The sequence below is a fragment of the Galeopterus variegatus genome, unplaced genomic scaffold (assembly GCF_000696425.1).
Source record: "Galeopterus variegatus unplaced genomic scaffold, G_variegatus-3.0.2 Scaffold3118, whole genome shotgun sequence".
In the NCBI taxonomy this organism is placed as follows: domain Eukaryota; kingdom Metazoa; phylum Chordata; class Mammalia; order Dermoptera; family Cynocephalidae; genus Galeopterus; species Galeopterus variegatus.
The window spans coordinates 397,510-414,596 of NW_007729229.1; the positions used below are offsets into that span (position 1 = coordinate 397,510).

The following is a 17,087-nucleotide window of genomic DNA, read 5'->3' on the forward strand; positions in this document are numbered from 1 at the left end:
TATGATTCTTTTGAAGTACAGATTCCAAGTGGGCACTTTCCACAACTCCTAACTTAAAGCCCCAGCTCTTTAAAGTAATTTACAAGGGCTTCAGAAGAAGTCCCATGCCTGCCTCTGCAGTTGAACTTGTCATCAATTCTTTAATTCTTTGCCCATGCTCTCTCACTTCCATGTGAGCATGTAAAAACTGTTTCTTCTATCTGTTCCTTCCACTCTTTCTCTTTTTATTCATGTTTTAATTTAGATGTCATCTCCTTTGGGATAATTTCCCTCCCATTTTGAGTTAGGTAATACTGCTTTATGCTTCATCAACAATCTGTACTTTCCCCACCAAAATATTTGCCATCCTTCATTTGTAGTTGCTTGTTTAATAACCTTAGTCTTCCTGTATACTTTTAGTGTTGTGTGGATAGGAACTTTTTCTGTTTTATCTTTCATTGTATCTCCAATATCTAAAACAATGCCTGACCTGTAGTAGGAATTTAATGTGTATTTGTTTGATGCATGAGCAAATGAATGGTGTCTTTTGTTTTTACTCTTATGTCTACAGTCTGTTGTATTTATGATTTTCTGACTCACTTTTCTTTATGAAGTCAGGAATCATTCTTAGAAGTTGTTACAACAAGCAAATGGAAAGGACATTGTTGGGTGGGAGGGGGGAGAGGGAGGAGGGAGGGAGGTTTCGGTGATGGGCCATAATAATCAACCACATTGTATATCGACAAAATAAAAATTTAAAGAAAAAAAAAAAAGAATTAATTTTTTTATATTCTTTTGCTATTAGTTAGTATAATATACTTCCTAACTTATATGAGTGCTATGCCAAAGTGGTTCAAAGAGTGGCTCTCACATGACCTTTACCTGAAACTAGGCCTACTTAGGATACCAGCATCATTCTTTCACAACCGGGAAAACAACTGGAGGAAGATTGTTAAAAATGCACATGCAACTTCTGGTCAAGATGGCAGAATAGACGGTCCCCAGCATCACTCTCTCCCACAAATCAACCAATTTACTACTATAAAAAAGCAACGACAGCCAAGATGGAGTTGCTAGAGCTCAAGGGAAGAAGAGGAGAGACCTATGGAGTGCATGAAGACGGGAGAAGCCAGGATGAGAGAAAGAAAACACCACTCTGACCACTTTGAACCCCTATCACTTCCAGGCCAAAGCTGCTGAGTGCATGGAGCAGGAGCTGGCAAAAGCCGCAGCTGTGCCCTTCAGATGAAGTTGATTGGTGGCGGCAGGGGAGAAGAGAGCCTGAGGGGCCCCCAGGCCAGCAAGACCACTAATAGAGTTCCCATGGATCCACATAGGAACAAGGAGCCACAACAACTGAATAAAAGGAGCCACTCAGAGGCCAGTGATTCATTGCAAAGGACCAGTGGATGGCCCGTCCCATCAGAAGTGTTTGCAGCAGAGGTGGCGGGGGAGATGGGCCCACCAGGAGAACACTGGGGCACAGCAAGTACAGCTGATTTGCACCCCAATCAGCATAAGACCACTCAGAGGAGACTGGTCAGGAATATAGAATTGCATGGGGTGCAGTTTGCTGAAAAGACTCAGGCCCAGACCAGAGTTTTTATACAACCCAGGTGCACTGAATTTCACTAGACCTGGAAGTACCTATAAAGTCAACCATTAAACCTGAACTGCACAAAAAGCTTTTCTAGGGAATCAGAAGGAAAGCAGCAATTTAGCTGAAGCACACAACTCAAGAACTGGTCACCACAGGAAGTTCCCCCATTTTAGAAGTAAGCAAAGGACAACAAAGTTCCAGAGCAGTGTTTAAGTGCTGGGAGCAGCAAATAATCCAACACAGGACTGAAAGAAAAAACAAAGTACCTACAACCAGAGACAAAGTTTGATATTAACTAGTAAAGATCTCCTTTCACCAAAGAACACCTATAACACCTAGAAGGACCAGAAGAACCCTGGGCTACCAAGCCAGAAAGGGGAAAGTGCTGAGGGCCTCAGCAATGCCCCCTGATACCCACAACCAGTCCTGAGAGTGGGGGATAAGGGCCTTGGCCACACCCCCCAGACACACACAACCACCCCAGCACCAACACCAAGCTGCCACAGGAAGCGCCCTGGGCTCTCCCAAGCTGGGGTAGTGGGGGATTTGGGGACTTGGCCGCACACCTCCAACACCTGAAACCAGGCCAGCAACAACCACTGAGCTGGCACAGGAAGCACCCCAGGCTCTCTTAAGCCAGGGCAGCAGGGGGCTTTGGGCCTCTTCCATGCCCCCCTGACATGCACAGCCAGCGCATCGATGATCACCAAGCCACCATAGGAAGTGCCCTGGGCACTCTCAAGATGGGGCAGTGGGGAGCCAAGGGCCTTGGCCACACCCACCCGACATGTGCAACCAGCCCAGCGATGACCACCAAGCCGCAGCAAGAAGGGCCCCAGGTTCCTGAGCTGGGATGCCAAGCCACACACCCCTGACATCTGCACCCAGCCTGCCAATGACCAAGCCACCGCTGGAAACCCTCTGGTCTCCCCTGTGGGAATAACAGTGGTGCCACATGTCTCAGTGCTACCCCTTCTCCTTCCTCCTTCTTCCATCCCATTTCCTTCCCCTTTTCCCTCTCCCCCTCCCTCCCTACTGCTCCACAACAACATCCTAAAATGTAAAAAAAATCTTAATAAAATTACTTTTTCTTTAAAAAATAAAAATAGTAATAAATAAATAAATTACACATCCCATCAGAAAAAAATTTTGAGCAAGTACGTTCAATATGTGCATACTGATTTACATATAAACTATTTACATGTATTATTTCACATACTTGTTTTTCATTATAAAACATATTCAAAAATAGAAACTTTAAAGGGTGACATAATACATAAATAAACGCGAAAGCTCTAAAAAAAAAGTACATACCTGTGTACTATATGCCTCGAATATTCTGAATCAGTTTAGACTGTAACCAGCTCCGCAGAGCACTGTCATATCTTCCAAAGTTTGGGAACCACAGTATTACTGCAACAATATTCTGCTTTATTTATAAAAAAAAGTAGCTAAACAATATTACTAACTTTGAAAATTTATTTTAATTTACTGGCAGAGAATTCCCATGTGAAAAAAAAATGCATAATTTTCTATATGTGTTTTAGAGAATATCATAGGTCAGTGTTAAACTGCACTATGGTTAAGCACGTGTTACAAGTTCAAATATTTATTTTCACCTTTGTGCAACTCAGTGTTAACACCTGTACTCATTAAACACATGTTAATTCCCTGGAATTAAACATTAATATGTTTAATGGGAACATTTAATATCAATTAATTATATAGTATTTATTTTACTATAGTTAGTAAATATTTAAATTCGTAAAACAAAATGGGATAATAGTATTATACTATACAATTGATGTAACTTTAATAGAATTATTGTGATTCTATTATCTTTGGTTTTTTATTTTGTTTATTTTTTACTTATTTTTATTATTTTATTATTTATTATTTATATATATATATATTTATTTATTTATTTATTTATTTATTTTAGTTCCCAATTATGAGTAAGGACATGTGGCATTTCTCTTTTTGTACCTAGCTTATTTCACTTAACATAATTTTCTCTAAGCTCATCCATGTTGCTTCAAATGGAAGAATTTCATTCTTTTTTATGGCTAGTATTATTCCATTGTGTATATATGCCTCATTTTCCTTATTCAATCATCCATTGATTGAAATTTAGGTTGGCTCCAATTCATGGCTTTTGTAAATAGACCTGCAATAAATATGGGAGTGCTAGTGTACCTTCAACATGATTATTTCTGTTCCTTTGGGTAGTGAGATTGCTGGATCATATTGTCATCCTATGTATAGTTGCTTGAGAAACTTCCAGACTATTTTCCATAGTGGCTATATGAATTTTCAATCCAACCAACAGTGTAGGATGGTTCCCCTTTCTCTGCATCCTCACCAGCATTTGTCTTTTTGATAATGACCATCCTGTCTTTTTGATAATGACCAGTCTAACTGGGGTGAGATGATATCTCAGTGTGGGTTTGAGTTGCATTTTCCTGATGACTGGTGATACTGAGCATTTTTTAATTCATCTGTTGGCCATTAGCATATCTTCCTTTGAGAAATGCCTATTCAGCTTCTTTGCTTATTTTTTTACTCGTTAATGTTTTTTCACTATGAATTTGTTTGAGTTTCTTGCATATTCTTGATAGTAATCCCTTGTCAGATGCAGTTTGCAAATACTTTTTTCCCATTCTGTATGTTGTATTTTCACTCTTAATTTTTTCTTTGTCTGTACAGTAGATTTTTAGTTTTATATAATCTCATTTGTTGATTTTTCCTTTTGTTGACTATGCTTTGGAGGTCACATTCATAAAGTCTTTGCCCAGTTCTATTTCCTGAAGTGTTCCCCCTATAAGTTCTTTTAGGAGTTTTATAGTTTCAGGTCTTATATTTAAGTCTTTAATCCTTTTCAAGTTGACTTTGGTACATGATGACAGGTACAGGTCTACTTTAATTCTTCTATATGTGGATCTCCAGTTTTCCCAGTACCATTTATTGAAAAGGGACTCTTTTCCCCAATGTATGTTCTTGGTACCTTTTTCAAAGATCAATTGGCTGTACGTTTGTGGATTGATTTCTGTGTTGTCTATTCTGTTCCATTGGTCTGAGTGTCTATTTTTATGCTAGTACCATGCTGTTTTGGTTACTATAGCATTGCAGTATAATTTGAAGTGAGGTAGTGTTATGCTTCCAGCTTTATTTAGTTAGTTAGTTAGTTTTGTTCAGTACTGCTTTGGCTCTTCAGGATCTTTTGTTGTTCCATATGAATGTTAGGATTGTTTTTCTATTTCTGTTAAGAATGTCATTGGTATTTTCATGGGGATTGTATTGAATCTGTAGATTGCTTTTGGTAGTATGGACATTTTCATAATGTTAATTCTTCTAATCCAAGAGCATGGGATGTCTTTCCTTCTTTTTATGTCTTCTTTAGTTTCTTTCAACAGCAATTTGTAGTTCTCATTGTAAGGATATTTCACCTCCTTTGTTAGATTTATTTGTCGGTATTTTATTTTATTTTATTTTAGGAGGGCATTGTAATGGGCTAGTAAAAAATCCTAGATTTTTATTTTCAAGATCTCATATGTTATTTTAGTACACTGTATATTTTTCATGCCAGTAATTTTATTACTGCTTCCAAATAGAGTTTAGTAAGATATGTACATTTACAAAGGTAGAGAAAGAGACAGTTTCAGATTACTTCCAGATGTTCTGCTTTATTATTGTTTGTCATACTAGTATTTGACAGTATGAAGGTAGTTTTTCAAGGAAGGTAGTTTTTCAAGGAAGGCAGAAATAGAGATAAATATGTAGAGATGAGATGCAAAGAAAAAAAAAAAGAAAAGGAAGAGTAAGAGGAGAAAAGGAAATTGCTTAATTTGGTCCAAATTGCAATGGAATTGGATGATCCTTTTTGTTTTCACACACTTTTATAAGGGGTCTTTTATATCAATTTTTATATGGGCTTTATTACTTGAGAGTTGCAGAAATAAATAAATTCAGTAATTTGTATCTGTTATTTTAAAGTGCATCACAATTTTATGACCTATTGAAAATGTATCCATTAATTTGATATATTTTGCAACATAATCAGGGTCTACTTCTCTAGGAGAATTTTTGCTTTACTAATGTCTGCAGTTATAGTTACTTCTAAAGTTAATGTTCTACCTAGAAAACAATGCAAATATTAGTTCTATTTCTTAATGTAATTAATTATAGCCCACACTATTTAGAGCCTATTTTATTTTATTGTATTTTTTAATTTAATTAGTAAAGTTTATTAATTTAAAAATTAACAAAACACAGGTAAAGTACATGGTGCATAAAACCCACTCAATAAATTAAAGTTGTGATCTCACCAGCTTCATTTCTCCCCTGTATCCCTAGCCTACTCTGATTCTAAGCTCCAGTCAAATCCAACGACTTTCAGTTCTCCACGTGACTATGTATTCTTGTCCACTCACTTTCATAATGCCATCCCTCTCAGCTCCAAATATCCATCCTTCTTTTATTTTCTTGGTCAACTCCTAACCATCCTTTAATATTCCTTAGTTATTTCACTCTTACATATGCACCAAATTGTGTGTGCAGGTTATTCATGAAACACTACTTGTAAACAAAGACAAAAAAGAAATAACCAGAGTTTCTAATAACAGGGAATAGTTACATAAATTATGTGCACCATAAAATGTGGTGTTCATTAAGGACAAACTAGAACAATAATCACTGACTTGCAAGGACCACTAAAACATTGTCACAAAACAGCTATTAATGTAAAATACAAAACAAAATGAGACTATATGTGTATATATGTAAATGCACAGAAAGTGTTATGGAAGGACAAAATTCCAAGCTGTCAACAGTGACAACCCACTGGAGGGTAGAATTGGGGAATGGAGGGAGACTATTTTTCTCTGTATACTTTTATATATTTAAATTATTTATATTTACTTATTACAGTTATGTGTTCTTTCATAATTTGAAAAAAAATACCTTAAAGAATTTGGGAAGTGATTGTTTTAATAAAAATAACTGAAGATCTGCAGCTCTGTCCAAATAGGAATTTTAATGGTTGCACCATGAAATGCATTTACACATTGTCAAAAAAAATTATGCATCACAATGAGTAAATTTGGTGATTTTGTGGCCTACTCTGTCTTATCTCTAATATTCTTTTTCCCTTTTTTAATTAAAGGTCTCATTCGTTTGCAAGAGCTCATCAAAGCTCCATCAAGGTACAACCTTCGACTTAAAATCCGTCAACTACCTGCTGACACGAAGGATTCAAAACCCTTACTGAAAGAAATGAAAAGAGGCAAAGAGTTCCATGTGATCTTTGACTGTAGCCATGAAATGGCAGCAGGCATTTTAAAACAGGTAATCTTTAAATTACTTAAATTCTTAGCTTCTTTTATAAACCTGCACTTAAACTATGCTCTTTAAAAAAATATATCAAAGTGTTGTTACACAGTCAATGAAAAACATTGGAGAATTCACCTTTATGTAATTTTATGATAGAAAGTCTGACAATTGCTTTTAAATTAATTGTCTTAAAAGAAAAGTAATGTAAAGATTGATGATATTTAAAACAGATTGAAGTTTTGAGGTATTTTCAAATGGCTGCAATACTGTTTGTTAACGAGATTGTTGATTAATGAGATAAATGTTTCCATTTTATATTGTAATGAGGAAAGAAATTGAGTCAGTGATTAAGCATTTCATCCATTGCAGTTAACTAGTAGGAAAAAGATTAAATAGGTTACTATTTAAAAAGGTATCTACTATGAGATGCCTCACATATTTGATCTTATTTTATCATCAGCACAGCTGAAAGAGATAGGGACTATCTCCGCTTTACAAAGAAACTGAGTCTCATAATGACTCAGCAACTTGACCAATTTTCAGTGGCAAGAAAATAGCAGAGACTCATGTCCCACTTAGTGATGTTAACAAGTTAAGTAGTCCCTCAGTATCCGTGGGGAACTGGTTCCAGTTTCTCCTCAGATACCAAAACCACCATATAAATTACACACACCCTCCAGTATACTTTAGGTTATCTTTAGATTACTTATAATACCTAATGAAATGTAAATGCTATGTAAAAAGTAGTTGTACTTTTTTTTTATTGTTAGTTGTTATGTTTTATTGTTGTTGTTGTTGTTTTTTCCCCCAAATGTTTTCATCTGTGGTTAGTTGAATCCTCAGATGCACAACCTGGGGATGAGGTGGGCTGACTGTATTCATTCCAGAATCAAGCATTGTCTCCCTAGAAATATCAATGAAACTAACAATTTGCAGTAGTAAAAGCCCTTAATGTTGCCTGAGCACTGTTCAGACTTAACAGCAAATTGGGAAACAGGAATTATTATTAGTCCATATCTTACAGATGAGGGAAATGAAGTTGGAGATTAAATGTCTAGTACAAGGCCATACATTTACATTTACAGAGACTGGATTTGAACTCAAATCTTTAGATTTTTTTTTTAAGCTCTTTTATGTACACAGAGCTGACACCACAGTGGCTTGGAATTAGTCAACTGTTTTGAAACCTCTCATGTATAGGATAAAGTAGATCTACTGGAAGGTTATACAAATTCAGATGTCAAACTGGAACCCACTAAATATAACTACCAACAGTAAATGCCTGTTATAACGTTATTAGTTTATTAAGCAGATGTTTGTCCAATATTCCAATATGAATGTTGGATTCACCACAGTAAAATATTTAATTGGTTTAGGAAATTGTTCTAGTTATACATTTGGGCAATAAAGCATATGGAACTTTTTGTTTGGGTTTTTCTTTTTCTTTTTTTTTTTTTGGTAATGAATAAAGTGATGCAATAATGTAACCACTGAAATCTAGAGTCAAACTTTATTTTTCATATAAATCCCAAGCAATTGTTGATCACATTTAGAGTTCGCAGATTTGGACAGGAGACCTTTCCTTTACTCCTGGAGTGAGTAGCACTCTACTATTTCAGTGACAGAGCTTTGGTCTGCTTTCTCTAGGCTTCTCACAAGTATGTAAATAATCAGTTGTCTTTTCTCTAAAGAACTAACTTTGACTTATTTTGCTGTCTGGAAGGTAAGAATACTCATCACCTTTGATAGAATTTGCATTCTGCCTTCTACTGGGTATATCAATTATTTTATACTTTTTTATGCATAACTTGCTCTGTCTGCAAAATGAAAACAGAACTAAGATCATATTTGAATTTATACAGCAGAAAAAAATTACATAAGTTCAGTAGATGAAAAATTAGAGCAAAGGTAAAATGAGAATATGAAAGTTCAGATGAAGTCAGAATGACAGTATGATACAGAATGCATGCTCTGAGGTCCTGTAACAGTGGCAGACCACATATATTATGGTCTCAGAGAGCATTTGTCTCACATTTAGATTTCATTTACTCTAGAAACCAATTCAAGAAGAAAGCAAATAGCTTTCTTCTAGTAAATGCGGCAGTCCATTTAATCAGGACCTATTTTGTGATTTCTGACATTTTTGTGAGATTTCCCCACATTGGCTAATGTTGGAACCCCAAAAACAGGTAATAGAAGTTGAAGACCAGAAATAGCTAGTATAGCTTCATCTGAGAATGAATATTAGGAGTATACAAAAAAAGGAGATAGCTTTAATCAGGTTAGTCTTATTTGTTTGTTTATTTGATTTATTTAACTTATTTATTTAAACTAGCTGAGCTTTTACTAAATATTTAGCAATGATTTTATACTTTTCCTGCCTGAAAGCATTAAATGTGAGTGGTGCTTGGGGCTGAATAGATTTCTTCCGAGGCAAGTTGAGTGCACTAATTGGTGTATATGCCTCCAGAGCAGATGATTTACTCCCATCCAGATTTGTCAAAGAGAATGCCCTAGGCAGAGCCATGATGCTGTGAAGTGAAACCTCTCAAGGACATTCTATCACAGAGGAAAAATAATAATCAAGAACTTCAAAGTCTAGATCAGAGAGTGTGAAATAAAAACTTTTAGCCTGAAAAAATTGTAAAGGCAGATGCAAATAAACTCCTACAGAGCAAGAAGGAAAATAAAACAAAAAAAATTAAGAAATATCGATAGAGTCGCCCCCCCCGTCCCCCCGCCCCCTGCATTGTTAACCTTGAGCAATATAGTTTCTGGATCTAACCTGAAAGATAAACTGGTCGTAATTTATATGCCTAGATAACTGCATGAGCTAATTTGCCATACAGTATTGTTTACATGACACCAGCTTAATGTTAGGGATTTCTAATAATATTTTGATTTTAGAAAAGTTAATTGGTGGCATTTCTTTCTAAGAGAGATGATATAACACAACTAATTTTCTATTGAGTCCACTCATATTACTTGTAAGCAACAAGATGATTTTATTCTTTTTACGTACAATTCATTCAAAAGTAGTAGCAAGACATATATTATAGGAAGGTCCAGAACAAGTTTTTTTTGTTGTTTTTTTTTTAATACAACTGGAAATTATTAACTAAGCCTTCAAGAGTATTCCTGTTGTTCATTTTTTGTGAGTAAGCTTAATAATATAGATTTTTATAAAAAAATAGTTATCTTCTATTTTTATTTCTAGCTTTTTCTTGATCATACATCATAGCACATAACTGATTCTTGTATTCAAAATCAAAGGCTGAGAGAAGGTCAATGAAAATGACAAACAGACCCTAGTTATCTCTTATAGATCTTTCTCAGGGATAAGCCTGTGGCCAGTGTACGATACCCACAGCAGAAGAAAACCACCTCTTCCCAGCAATCTTCTCAACTCCCTCCCATCCCTGCCACCAAAGCATTTTCAAGCACTAGACTGAGTTGCCCACAATTTCAAATGATCAAGGAGGAAACAGGCAAAAATTTTAGAATGCATAGATTTTAAAATAGATTTACATCTTTGGAAATTTTTTATTATTATTTTACTTCTCAATATACATTGTAGTTGATTTTCATGCCCCTTTACCCATTCCTCTCCACCACCCCATAGTATCTGTTCACTTGACTTAAAGAGTTCAAGGAATTTTTTGTGGTTGTTCTGTCCTCTCCCCCCACCTTGATTTGTTTGTGTGTTTATTTATTTATTTATTTTTAGCTCCCACAGATATGTGAGAACATGTGGCATTTCTCTTTCTGTGCCTGACTTGTTTCAATTAATATTATTTTCTCTAAGTCCATCCATGTTGTTGCATATGGTAGTATTTTGTTCTTTTTTATAGCAGAGTAGTATTCCATTGTGTAGATGTACCTCAGTTTCCCTATCCACTCATCAGATGATGGACATTTGGGCTGGATAACTATACCATTTTATAAAATGATATAGATTATGGTCTAAAATTCCAAGAGTTAGAGAACTGGAGTCCATGTCTACTCTCTGTCTCACTTTGTTGGGTGATTTATTCATCCTTATTATGTCCTAGTTTCCTTACCTGTAAAACAAACATAATAACAGAACCTATTATATAGAGTTTTTATGAGGCTTAAATATGCAATGTGCTTAGAATAGCACTTAACACATTTTAGGCATTATATAAGTGTTATTTATAGTCATACATCTGAATCACTATTTCTTTCGATTATCTTTATTTCTATACCTATTGAGTTGATAAAATAAAAACCATTGACAGAAGTAATACTGAGCTGTCATTGAGTGGTTCTGGAGATAGGAAACCTCCTGCACATATCCACCAGGAACAATGAATACCTTCTTCAAAAATAATCTTGTAAATTTTTATTTAAATAGGAAAATTTTCTTTTATTTTGCTTTAGATGAAAACTTCATCAGAACATTATTAGTAATTATATAAATAATTACTATCTGTTCTATATATATTATTTGCTGACTTGGTTCCTAAATTCCCTTTCTCTACTCAATTCTTTGATGCCAATGCCACTTTTTATTAAACAATTCTTCTCCATTCTTTTACACATTTTATATGTTCTAAATTTTTTCACAAATATCTGTCCCTTCTTAACTGAATAGTTCATGTTGCATAACTACAAATTTATTTTACCTCATTGGTTAGTGCCAACTTATGAGCATGGTGCTTTTCTGTACACAGAATACACAGGGTGTAGCTGGGGCATTTTCTTAGTAAATGAGTTTGTGCTATTAATGGTTTGTGGAAAACTATTAGATGTACCTGAGAATACTTGTTTGCTACTAAGAGCTCTTCATTCAGCTCAAAAAAGCATTGTTTTCAATTATCATCACCAACTACTGTTTTTTTTGTTTGTTTTTTTGTTTGTTTTGGTGGCTGGCCTGTACCCTGACCTTGGTGTTACAACACCACACTCTCACCAACAGAGGTAACTAGCCAGCCCACCAACCACTATTTATTGATAAACAGCTATTCCAAAAGCATTTTCCATTTCCAGAGGAGAAAATAACATAGATACTTTTTATCCCTAAACATTGTAATCCAAAAGTCCTTTTTTTAAGATTGATTGTCTAAAATTGAGGACTGTAAAAGAGTGAAATAAAATATAGTAATTTGTAACTGTTCTATTAATAACAACAAAATCATTTCTTTAATTATCTGTATTTTTTGAATAATAGTGGTAATTTACATTTTCTTTATGAATGCCGAAGCTATGTCTCTAAAGTGCTAAAAAAAAATGCCTGTTGACATTGTGCTTTGCAGCACTTTTTTGTAATCGAGTAACACTGTTCATCAAAATAAAATGGTGTTCCTCATTAGAGTATTTGCAGTAAAGACACTACAAATGTAAAGAACTAAGATGTGCTAATTTCAGGTTTTGTGTCAAATTTAATGCCTCCTTTAATGTGTAAAGCCATAAGCTTTGCAATTGCAAACATTTAACTAATAGTTTTCCTATCAAGAGAATTGGCTCAGAAATTTCTTCAGTACCACTAATCTTCAACTACTGGGAAAAGATTTGTTTTAACCAAGTTCTGATGTAACATGAATACTGTAGGTTGATTCTTTATCATGTTTTACTATGTTTTTACCACTTGTCTTATTGACATAAAGCATTTCATGTAATGTGAACCTTCAATAATAATATTTTTATTTTTACTTATTTATTTTTTATTTTTTAGGCATTAGCTATGGGAATGATGACAGAATACTATCATTATATCTTTACCACACTGGTAAGTAATTTTTTTAAATGTAATGCTCTAAATGTTATTATTATGACTTTTGAGGATGAAAAGTGGGTTTTAAGTGAGAAGTATTATAATGAGTGATACCTTTACAATTACACTTTATTTTTCTTTTGTAAATCCTAGAAGGAATTATCTTCAGAGAAAACTAATAACTCTTGGGTGAGAAGGTGATGATTTTGAAATAATATCATTTCAGATATCAATGCAAAATATTATGTGTTTTATTTTTATATTGCTTTAGAGGACTTTTAGGACATAATGAGTTTTAAAATTAATTTGCTGAGAAATCAGTGTTTTAGAAAAGCCCCCAAATCTATTAACTTTTCAATAATCAGGTTTACTGAGGTGCACTTTCTGTAAACTAAATTTACTATCCTGTTTCTGCTTGTTTAGTTGTATTTTTAAAAAGTCAATATGCCTTAATTTGCAATTAGCAAATTGAATGTTACCTTTATATTGTGTTTTCATATATCCACTACACAATTTTTCCTTATTGTGTATAAAAATCTTACTTCACTTGAATCAAACTCACTTACTTTTAGCTCTATATCTTTATCAATACATTATTCTTGTTTCCCTTACTTTGTGAAACAACTCACTGTCTTTCATATAGTTTTCTTTAGTTAGAAGCTTAATCTGCTTTCTTAAAAACCAAAATAAAAAAAATCCAGACAAAACAAAACCAAAAAATCGTAATACCAGTCAAGGAAGCATGGCATAGGAAAAACACCTCTGTGAGTTAAAGCAAAATATTAATGCCTAAAATTTAAGGGCACACTATCCTTAACATAAAGAAAATGTATGCAAATCTAAATTTAAGTTATAGAAGAGGCTATTGTTCCATTTGTAGAATTATAATTAATATATACATACCTATTTACATACAAAGTGTACATATTTTCATTGCCAAAGCATAAGGACAGTTTGAATCTTGGTGATTTGTGATGTTTACATCATTTGAGACACAAGAGTGTGAAGTATCCTAAAGGAAGCATTGATAAGTGACAACATCAATAATATATGACTGTGAATATACTCTGTTGATAATAACACAAATAAATTTGTCTTTCAGGACCTCTTTGCTCTTGATGTAGAGCCCTACAGATACAGTGGTGTTAATATGACCGGGTTCAGAATACTAAATACAGAAAACACCCAAGTCTCTTCCATCATTGAAAAGTGGTCTATGGAACGGTTGCAGGCACCTCCGAAACCTGATTCAGGTTTGCTGGATGGATTTATGACGGTATGAATACCCACTTAAAGATCAGTTTGTGTGTTTCTAAATAGTATTACATAAATTATTAAATCCTATGGGTTCAAACTTCAGCTTAATTGTTTGGTAGTAAAGGCATGACATCAGAGCTACTACTGCAAACAATTTTATTCACAATTTCTAAATCAATTTTATATGACAAAATTACACTTTTATCCAAATATCTGCAAAGACATTACAGTAATAATCATCAGGGGATACATTACAAGACCTTCAGTAGTAGATGTCTGAAACCACAGATAGTACCAAATCTTATATATACTATGTTTTTTCTTATACATAAAAACCTATGATAAAGTTTAATTTGTAAATTAGGCACAGTAACTAATAATCAAATAGAACAATTATAACAATATATTGCAATGAAAGTTACATGAATGTGATCTTTCTTTCTCTTTCTCTGAAAATATCTTAATATTTTTGGACTGGTTGACCACGGGTAACTTAAATCATGGAAAAGGAAATTGAAGATAAGGGGGGACTACTGTACAACTATCTTTAGGATACTACCATGTAGGGATTTCTCTAAAGTTAATTAATGCCATGTATAGGATAACTTCGTATAATGTATGCTATACGAAGTTATTACGAGCAGGGGTTTTTATAAGGTACCAGGGGCGGGGGAGCTCTTATCCAATAGGGAGTTGACACACTGCTACCCGGGAGGAGGGGTGAGGACAGGGCAGGCGGGAAAAAAGTGCAGAGTCACCGTACCCCGGAAGTTAGTTCTTTTAAGTTTTGAGTTCTCCGCTTAGGTTTCGGTTTCCCAGAATCAGCCCGAAGCAAGTTTAAAATGGCTGAGGTACTTTCCCAAAATGGCTGGCGGCCCGGGCGTAGCCCAACATAGGACAAATGAGAGACAGAAAGGAAGACATTAATCTGATAGTTATCCTTCTGATCTTACCTACCAACATATGATTACTCTTTATCATGATGATTTCTGAGATCTGGTTATATGAATGACTTATGTCAAACAAAAATCGCCTCTGAGTTTACTCACTCTTACAGCTCAAGACTAATCAATAATCACGTTTGTCATTTTCAAGTCCTAGTTGAAACTTAGCAACTATCCGTGCATAAACTGTAAAAGAAGAGTACATTCTTGTATAACTTTAGATGTTTATACCAATGCTTCCAATAAAAATGGAATGCAAGAAACACAGTAATTTTAAATTTTGTAATAGCTGTGTTAAAACCATAACCTCCAAAAGACTGGTAAAAATCATTATTAATGTGTAGTATTAAGCCACTATATCAAAAATATTCTCTAAGCAGGAAATCAATATAAAAATCATGACTGAGATATTTTGCATTCTTTTTTTTTTCCTACTAAGTCTTTGAAAGTTGGTGTGTATTTGACACCACATATATTCAGACTAGTCTCATTTCAGTCACATTTGCTTGGTAGCCAAATGTAGCTAGTGGCTATCATAGGACCAGGTAGGTTTATATCTTACTATTTAAACAAATTATGAGTACCTGATGTATTCTCCTTAAATTTATTTAATACAGACCAGATTATCACTATTTAGGAAATAGCTTAACACTTGAGCAATGATTACATTTCATAGATCATTACCACCTGTTCTTCATGAGTATTAGTCTAAGAGGAAACTTTGTAAACATAAACATCCTCTATCCTTACATGTGGAAAAGCTTTTTCTAATATAATCATAATTTTCCATTAATTGTTTCAGTGAGACTTCAAATTATGCTTTTGATGTTGTAGAAAAATAAAGAGAAAACTTGATTTTTTTTTTAACTTAAAAAAAAGATTTAGCAATACAACTTGAGTGTCTTCATAGACTGAAGAAAAAATTATTACCCTTAAGGCAGCAAATTCCTGACAGGGAAAAAAAAAAGACATTTGTTTTTTTTTTTAGTGGGAAAAATGATTTAATAGAATTTGAAAATTTCTTATATTCACATCAATTTATTCAATAAAATAATATAAGGGGAATTTTGTTCTTTTACGTATAAAGAAATAGTTCACTAGCTCTAGTGAACTAGAGCTATTTTAGGTCTTAACCTAAAATATATTTGAGAAACTTTATTGGGAGGAAAATAACTACAAAACTGAAAACTCAAACTGTTTTTCCAAAGTAGAGTCAGATTTAAAATAAAATACAACCTAGAAAAAAGTTATGAATATTATATTTTACTACCAGTGTGAAGATGGTGAATCAAACTTTTGTAATTTAAGACAATTATTTTTTAATTAAAATGTATATTATCCTTTAAATTGTTATAATCATGTGTATATTTTTTCATATATTCTTTCTACCTCTCTAAAATTCTTTAATTTCTTGGTAGATATCTTACCAGTTATTATTCAGAATCACTCTGTGTCTCTGTAGGAGTCCCTGTATGACTCTATGTGTCATCTCCTGAAATGAAGTACTTCCTCACTTGTAGTAACTTATGTAGACTGTTGAAAGACAGATAAATGCAAGGGAAAGTGTATTAATTTCTTATCCAGGGAGTTAGAGGCTCTGGGAGGGAATTAACCTGCAGAAGATGGGAAAGGAAACAGGGTGTTAGGAGGGATATAGGTTTGGGTTCTATCTTTCCATCCATGAGCCCATTCCCCCTCTGTTCTGCCCTTTTGATCTCACAGGTGATTTGTGGAAGTGGAAAAACGATAGAATAAAAATAGAGTGATGAGAAAATTAGTTTATTTATTGATAATTCTGGGCATTGTATGTAGATCATGGATTTGAAATCTTAAGAAAATATACAATGCAACACTATTCCCTGTGATATAGACCTTAAATGCTTTTCAAGGGGCATCTTAAAGTTAGTGAAAAATGTGAAAATTTTACTAGAAAACTTACATGAGAACATTTTTAAAATAAGTGCGCTGAAGATAGGTTTACTTGTATGAGCACTTTTTGAATAATATTGGTTATCTAAAAATGTATACTGACTATTTATTTTTTATGTTTATAAATACAACATGAAGCACAAAGTGTTTTGGAAATAGGCATGAAGTTTGTCATTAAAATAAAGGTTTCTTCCAGAATGGATGCAGAATAATTATTGTTTTGGAAATTTTGGAAAATTAACATATTTTAAAATCTTTTAATTTTATAATATTAATTCTTACTTATAAAACAGTATATGATTATTATAAAAGTAAA

The 17,087-nt window shown here is 33.8% G+C and overlaps 1 protein-coding gene across 1 annotated transcript in view; it reads left to right on the forward strand.

Annotated features, from left to right (window-relative positions):
* Positions 1-13,917, forward strand: part of LOC103599821 (glutamate receptor ionotropic, kainate 2) — a gene marked incomplete at its 3' end in the record, with an annotated part of 290,918 nt that extends 277,001 nt beyond the window's left edge. The window contains exons 4-6 of the mRNA XM_008583991.1: positions 6,741-6,922; positions 12,603-12,656; positions 13,744-13,917. Of these exons, the coding sequence (XP_008582213.1) occupies positions 6,741-6,922; positions 12,603-12,656; positions 13,744-13,917 (410 nt within the window). The remainder of the gene's footprint in view (positions 1-6,740; positions 6,923-12,602; positions 12,657-13,743) is intronic.
* Between the last annotated feature and the right edge of the window lie 3,170 nt (positions 13,918-17,087).